Below are 8,191 nucleotides of genomic sequence, written 5' to 3'. Positions count from 1 at the left end.
TAGGGGAAAATTGGCTTCTAGTTCTTCTTTCGGGGTTGGAGCTCGGGGTCCACCCTTTGTTCCAGGTACATGCATGTCTTCGTTTCACGTGTTTTCAATATTCGATTATAATTACGTGTCTGAACTTCCCACTTGGACTATTACGATGGTCCTTGGGGCTGCCATCCTAAAACCTTCATTGTTTGGCCCCGGTGATATCTCACTCCCCTCACCAGACTGTTCCAAGTTCCCAAGAGTTGTTTTACTCACGTGGGTACATGTAAACACAGACTAAAGGCATCCAGCCTGCAAATTAGTGATTCCAGTCATACTGCTGAGTTCCTATACACCAAAAATAACTCTTTAAAGGAAACCCTTGCAATTTACAAGAATTAAAGTGGTCACATGGTTGAGAAGTGATCCATGTAGCAGCATCCAATATAGATTAAACCATCTTTACTTTACTTTGAGACCAATGGATGACGAAGAGAAACATGTCTGACAGCTGAAAAGAAAAGCAGGCCAAAGACATGTTTAGTGGGAAGGAGTGGGAGAAATGAAAGAGCGGATATTTTTTTTGGTAGCCTGTTCTCAAAAAGGTCTACAAACAATTCAAGACGAGACGAATAACAAAATGCCAGACATTTCTTCGGAGGATTATAGAAAGACATAAACCAGTGAAATGTCAGGATTCGAATAAGTGGGGGGGGGGGGAAATCATCATCGAACGTGTCAAAGTAACTTTATGAATGAAGTGCTTCAGTCAGTTGTTGAGTAATCCTATTCTCTACCGTTGAAGTGAGCAAGCCAGCTAGTATTGTTCTCCAGCGCCGGCCTTCAGTCGGACCCCTTGTTTCCATTTTGACCAGTTTCTCTAATTGGAGCCGTCACAGTCACTTTGCCTGATTGACATCTGTGGAAACTGTTAGGACTCGGCCTGATAAACATAAGTGTTTTCCTGGCTTCGTCTGGCCCATCTCCGCATGGCCTGGGTCCACTTGTTTTTCTTATAGGAGAAACTCCACAGAGAATATTGGAAGCACAAGGAATGAAAGAAGAACTGTGATGGAGAGAACAAAACCATTACATTGTTGAGCTGGACTGCATACAGTCAATCACGTTTATTTTGTTCCCCCTTTTTCTACGCTGAATTTGAAAGCTTGTCAGTTTGACTGGTGTGATGTAAAAAAAGACAAGTTTCTGACTGGTTGTTGTGACAAGGCTAGTAAACACCACTGGACTGTTTGTGTGTGTGACAGGGTGATAAAAATCAAGTCCCACATAATAGCAATATTAAACACGAAGAAGTCTGAGGCTTGGAGAATAAAAAACATATACTGTGTATAGAAATCAATGCCAGGTCCACTAGAAGGAAAGTAACCTGATTATATATGATCTGAATGTTTAATATTAGGTATATGATTTAAAAGTGTCAATTATAGGAAATGGTTCATTAAAATGCTTATCTATTTGTGAGGTACTTTTTTGTCTTATCTATCATTCAACCGATCATCTGTTGCTGGAACTCTCACAGCAGTGATAGCATAATCATTAAACCAAATTATAGCTGCAAAAGAAGGCGGTCAATGAGTGTTTTACTCAAAGGCACCTCGGTATATCTTTGCTAAAATGCTTTGAGACTTGGTTGTCCATCTGAATGTTGCTTTCTACCGTCACCACCTCCACACCAGCTGTCAGTCAGACCGCTGCCTACCACAGATGACTGTTTATGTTTGTATAAGTGCTGCTTATCAAAAGCTCTGTGCTTTTGTATCGTTAGTGTGGTAACGTTTGGTTAAAGGGACTTGTAATTATTATAATGCTTGCTCACTCTGTGCTGTTGAGCATTTTACTGTATTTCTGGGTTGGTGAAGGTTAGTGGGTACTACGGCTGCAAAGGAGTTTGAAAAAAAATATATATATATATATATATATATATATATATATATATATACTGTCATAAAACTTGTCTTGGACAGGTAGACCATACTGTGCTTTAATATCCGCTAATTGTTTCCTGTCGTTTTAAACTGTCTTTCAGGTTATGGACTCTGCGCTGCAAAGGCCCAGTACCCCATTGCTGAGTTGGTGAAGATGCTTAAAGAAGCTGGCAAGAACGTCAGGTAAACGGGTGATAAAACTAACTCATCTACACATTAGATGTACATTTATTGAATTCATCGAAAGAAACTCCACTAACTATTGTATCTCAGGCAAACAAAAACAGTAGTGTAAGACACTACAGTCACAGTAATTTATACCGATCGATCGCTAGATAGATATAGATGTACATGTAGATTAAGGATGCAAGGAATTAAAGTCAAACAATTTTACCCAATACAAGATGTAAACTGAGCCGTGGAGGACATAAAAGAAGAGCTGTGGTTTTGAGCTTGATGACAAGAAGATGGGGCAGGACAGATAGGAAGAGACCTGTGTGCGAAGAAAGAATGAGGAAAAGGAAATGTGAAAGAAAGGAGAGGAAGGACGAGGTACAGCATGTGTAATTGTCCTGCCTCAGTTGTTTGATCCTGGCTGTTGCAGCTGCTGCTACTTAGAGCATTTGTAGTTGATTAGTGGAAAGTGGGTGGTCACACAACAAGCCTTTGCCCTGATGTCTTACTCCTCCTCTCCTAGTTTTCTCTGTTCTGTATTCAAATGCGTTCTCTTGAATTATGGTGTTCTTACTCTTCATACCTGCCTGCGTAATCGCTCTACACCTCTCCGTCAGTCTGGAAGAACCATCTGCCGTTTTATTCCTTTAACACGACAGAATATTGACACTATGGAGTCTGGAAGCGCAGCACACTTTCGCTTCTTTTCGCAAAACTAAAACCTGTGCGTCTTCCCACTGTCCTCTAATACATGTAGTCTGAATGGCATTACATGAAGGGCAGAAAATGACTTTTCAATCGGCAGCCGTGGTCGCTAATAGATCCCAGAAACGTCTGCCAACTGCACTCTGAATCTGCCCTAAACTCACCCCAAAAAAACTAAAAATAAATCTCCAAATGGTGGTCGGTCAGAGAGAGAGAGAGAGAGAGAGATCCAGCCGCCGGGATTCAGTGGCTGGTGTTAATTTAGTACCCAGATTACATGACATGGCTAATTGAGTTTGAGAGCTACGTATGTATACCCAGTCACACACATGCGTACACGCTCGACAAATAACACATAGTCGAGGATTACAATGGGAAGTGTGTGTGTAACCAGACTATAATCACAAACGTCTCTCTACCCTACTTGTACAGAACCTCCATCTCATTCTCTTTCTCTGCCCATCTCGATTAATTTTGATCGCATCTCCCTTGATTTAAGAAAGTCAGGTTATAGTTAATGTAGCGCAGTGACTGTTTTAAATTACTCATTCAATTTTGTTTTCACAGGTTTGGTATTCACCCTGTGGCCGGCCGTATGCCAGGTCAGCTCAACGTGCTGTTGGCTGAAGCTGGTGTCCCGTACGACATTGTCCTGGAAATGGAGGAGATTAATGAAGACTTCGCTGGTAAGATCCAGTCCTTTCTGTCTTTTACTGTCCATGCTATACCTGCCATGAATTACTTAATTGACTCATCTAGAATGATTGTGACCCAGCATGTTTTGATTTTGTTGCAGCTTTTTAGAGAGTTGGCATTTGAAAATATGGAGTTAAAGGACTAGAGAGAGTTTAATGAGAAGATTTGTGTTGTTAAATATGAAGCTGGAGCCAGGAGACGGTTGGCTCAGTATAACGACTGGAAGCAAAGACATCAAGATGTTTATCTCGTTTGTTCACATAGCAAAGTATTAAAATGATAAGTAGTGGTTTTATGGCAAATTAGGAGGTAAAAAATTCCAGGAGTCTGCCCGGCAACCTCAGAGTGACAGCTAGGCTACAGTGATACAACTTGTTAACTTTAGTTGAGAAGCGAAAGATTGGAAAAGATATAACGTCATGGAGACAAAGGCCGGTTCAAATGAATCCAGTAAACGCGACGTCAAATGATTGAGATATGTTTTCTGATTTATTTATTTGTTTGGTGACCGATCAGAAACGGACCTGGTCCTGGTGATCGGTGCCAATGACACAGTCAACTCGGCCTCCCAGGAAGATCCCAACTCTATCATCGCGGGTATGCCTGTGCTGGAGGTCTGGAAGTCGAAGCAGGTGAGACATCTGGTGCATGCATGTGTGATAATGAGGTTGCCCTGAAGCCCAAAAAGATAGAGGCGACTGGATTTTACGACAACTGGACTGCTTTTTACCACCCCAACTGAATGTTGGAGTCTACACGCACGTAGAGGGGCCTCCCATTTGAAAGCACACACACACACACACACACACACACTCTCTGGGCTCACGTACATAGAGGCAGATTGTTACAGTTCCAGGTGCAGTCCCATGCTGATCCCATTAGTGGGTGACTCTGTCGCTGTGGAATGACGACATTCAGAGCATCCCACTGGCACCGATCCGAGATCTGGGATTTATACAGCGCTCCCACTTGTTTCCACACACTTTCCTCTGGGGAAATCAAAGTGGACATTCCACCTTAACCCCACACGCTAATATGGACACACACAGAGACGCATACAGGTGCACAGATAAAGACGCACAAAGAAAAAAAAAAATGGGTTTACAGAAAACTACACTAACAAACATTTACATACTTTTACACATGTTGAAGTCAGACTTAAGTCAAATACATCTTCATTGAATTAATGTTGTCCAAACCAAACTTCCAGGTTATAATTTAATCAGTTCTACTGATTGACGAGCAGTGTTTTTAATGAAAACAATATTGTTGAATATGTTAATACAGCAGCTGTGGGTGACTTTTTAAATTGCAAACATCCCAGCTCTATCTCTAGATCTAAGCCAAATGGACAGAGGCTGTTGAGGAGGAGAGAATGGCAATGATCAGGGGAAAATTCCCCCCCACAAATTCTTTTTAAACGCTTCTTCAGTATTTTCGCATCTAATCGTCCAAATCGAGGCTAACGAGTGCCCATGGCTGTATCTCGTCCCGATCTAGGTGGTTGTGATGAAGCGTTCCCTGGGTGTGGGATACGCGGCTGTCGACAACCCCATCTTCTACAAGCCCAACACTGCGATGTTGCTCGGCGACGCCAAGAAGACTTGTGACGCCCTGCAAGCCAAGGTCCACGAGTCCCAGAGCCAGTAAGGCGGACGCCTCTACTAAAGAGCCCACATGGAAGACGACGAGGCAATGGTTTTCCAAAAAAATATCTCCACATTAACATGATCTTTGTCCGATTGTGACTCAGCCAATTGAGCAAAGATGATTTCAAAGTGTTTGGCTCACCCTTCCTATCATCTATGAATAAAATAAATTGCAATGTTTGCTGTAAAAAGACACACATGCTTGTGCAATAGGAGCCAAGCGATGCAGATATTGTAGTTTTTCTATTGTGGTAATGTACTCGGACAGATTCACAGGCACGACTTTTATTTCTAGATATTAAAGGAAGGATGCGTCAACCATTTGCATGTGGTTTGTGTAATCTGCGGAGCAACCGGCAATGTCTTCTTCATTATAGACGCGTATATTAATGTAAAGCAACAATCAGAAATGTAGATGCAGACAAGTTAAATTTCACTGTTATGATGTTTTAGGAGATAGTCAATAGTTGATTGAAACATTTTAGATGAATTGTAATTAAAAAGGAACGAAAGCACAGATGTAAAGGTGAAACTCAAAAGGAAGAGATATGAGAGAGTTGAGCACCAATGTTTTTCCACACTGTTAACTGTTCTCTCCCACATTTTCTCCAATTTTCTTTTATTATCGTAAGGCAATTTGGCGTTCCCTTTTATATACAGATCTATCAGGTCTATTTGCTGAAAGGCTAATGTCTCAAGTAAAAAGCAGAATAGTGCAACATTTTTGTAAAGTTCTTTCAGTTCCAGTTTTATACGGTGCTAAATGATTTTTGTATTCGGTCCAATAATTATCATAAACCGAGAAAATCACGTTTTAGAAGCCATAGCCAGTGATGGAAATCTAGTCATGCTTGTGTCTTGACCTCCACCTATGCTTCTAGTGCAGCAGTCACACGCGGATTCAAAAAGATTAAAGAGCCATTCAAACCGCTTCTATCAAGCACTTAATGCAATAAACCAAATGGATCTTTTTAACCATGACACCACAGAAGTGATGTAATGCTAGGAAAGACTGTACCACTCCTACAAACAAGCACTAGTGTATCTCTGGTAGCTGAATGGATTCAATGATTTTTTTTTTTGAACCAGGTGCATCACATCATCCTGTGTGGTTCTGATGTTACAGTACATGTGATGCAAGCCTTTGGCCTTTTACGGTAAAGAAGCGTTTTGTTTTTTTGCAGTGTATGTGGCTCCATCCACTCCAATGTGTGTGTCCTCATTATTTGTCTAGCGGGAAATGAAGGATCACTGTTTGTAAACTAGGGCCAGATGTTAACCTGACTGTTGAGCAAAGGGTCTAAAGCAACATTGCACTTGATTCATTCAATTGTTTGCCACATTTCAGAATGCATGGATTGTTCAACATTGTTATTAAGCATTTCTAAATTGAAATTGTCCTTTTCATTTTCCTTAAACATAAACTCAGGCCTAAATGTCCCCTTTTACTCTCAATCTGGATAGAATCTACGGCACAAATATAAAGATCGCTGACACAATGTCAGTAGCTCCCCCTCGACACCGAACTATCATAACTAAAAACACCAGAAAGTTGGTCCATGAAGTTTTGATTTTTAAACATGGTTGGTTCGCTGCCATCCTTTTTATTACTTTTCACAGTTTTGATGGTTAATGATACAGTAGATGAATTGGTGAGAAGTTTTCCTGGTGCACGGTTTGAAGAACAATATGTCATTAGGTCAGTCATTACTTTTAAACTCGATACAAGTGCTGTAAGAAGTTGTTATAGTTTCATCCTGGGACCCTGATACACTGACCATGACAACTATCCTACCTCTCCTTAAGAAGACCAATAACTTTACAGAGGACCCTGATCTGACCAATCACGTTTGACTAAATCTACCACAGGATGTCAGACGGACCGGTCGTTTTCCATCCACGCACCCGAGTTCAACCGGTCAGCTCTCATGTATCCTAAACTTGACCAGTTGCCTCCTGTTTTGTGTTCTCGTTGCGTTTTTAACCATCAGACCTCAGCTTTCGGCTGGCTAGTTTACTGTGTGTTGTGCAAGTGTAGAGCTGCAGATGTCATTAGCGCTCATGAGGGGTTCATTTACACAAATACATTCTTTAGGGACTATTAAATTGGGATTTTGCGTAATATTTTTTGTAGCTCGTTGCCATTTTCGAGGTGTTAATCAAGTTAATGGAGAAAGAGAATATTAATAGTTTTGCCAACCCTTACCGGTATTTTCTTCTTAAGGAAGTATTTTTGTAAAGAGGCACCATATTTGTGCAGAGCAACAATGGGGTTTTGAGGTTGTACAATGTTTCAATGCACCGTGTAAGGGAGATGAAATGTACTGTGAATGTTTTTCCCCTTTTGTTTATCATGGAACAACTTCATCCCTAATAAACCTGTATTTACACTAGATGTTGCCTGTGGCTGTCATTCTTTCCCCGACACACTCGTAAAGGTGCAAATGAATTCCTTTTATAATGAACAAGTTGATCTGCAAGGTTTTCCCGCCGAAGTCTACCACAGCTTCGATGGTAATGCTACCTGCACGATTTTGTACGCTGGGGGTTGAAAACTCAAATATTTGCATTCCCTGGATGAAGGATCATTGAGGGGAAGGAGTTGTATCCACACTCGTACGCATGCTTTACAGAGGGTACGCCAAATAATGTGAACACTTTGTGCAAAAGAATTTTAGCTGTATCAAAAATCTGGCAATCAGCACTTTGATGATTGAGGTTTAAAAGACAGTTGAGGCAACTGATAGGGTGTTAAAGATGAAAAAAGTGCAGGTGCATTGGCTTCACTTATCTGAACTGTAGAAAGGAAAAATAAAAGATGGCTGATAATGTTTCTTCTGTAGAGTGCCATATTGCTGTTTACAAATTGTTAGCACGCTGAAATGTAAAATAAATGCAGCTGAAGAGCTCAAGATAACATTACAACTGCATTTTCTTCAAAATGATACGTCTAATTGAAAAGCTTCACATTAAGCCATTGAAACGCAGCTAGAAAGTAGGTTTATTTTTATCGTCCTTCCGCTGGTGTCATGCAAAGAGCATTTCTTC

General features: G+C 40.9%; 1 protein-coding gene across 1 annotated transcript in view; it reads left to right on the top strand.

Annotated features, from left to right (window-relative positions):
• Positions 1 to 7,538, top strand: part of nnt (nicotinamide nucleotide transhydrogenase) — a 26,706-nt gene extending 19,168 nt beyond the window's left edge. The window contains exons 19-22 of the mRNA XM_031855677.1: positions 2,021 to 2,102; positions 3,366 to 3,484; positions 4,011 to 4,126; positions 4,995 to 7,538. Coding sequence (XP_031711537.1) covers positions 2,021 to 2,102; positions 3,366 to 3,484; positions 4,011 to 4,126; positions 4,995 to 5,144 — 467 coding nt within the window. The 3' untranslated portion in view covers positions 5,145 to 7,538. The remainder of the gene's footprint in view (positions 1 to 2,020; positions 2,103 to 3,365; positions 3,485 to 4,010; positions 4,127 to 4,994) is intronic.
• Positions 7,539 to 8,191: the final 653 nt, after the last annotated feature.

The sequence above is a fragment of the Anarrhichthys ocellatus genome, unplaced genomic scaffold (genome assembly GCF_004355925.1).
Source record: "Anarrhichthys ocellatus isolate YVR2014 unplaced genomic scaffold, GSC_Weel_1.0 scaffold16, whole genome shotgun sequence".
Taxonomy (NCBI): domain Eukaryota; kingdom Metazoa; phylum Chordata; class Actinopteri; order Perciformes; family Anarhichadidae; genus Anarrhichthys; species Anarrhichthys ocellatus.
This window is presented reverse-complemented; position numbering and strand designations above follow the sequence as displayed.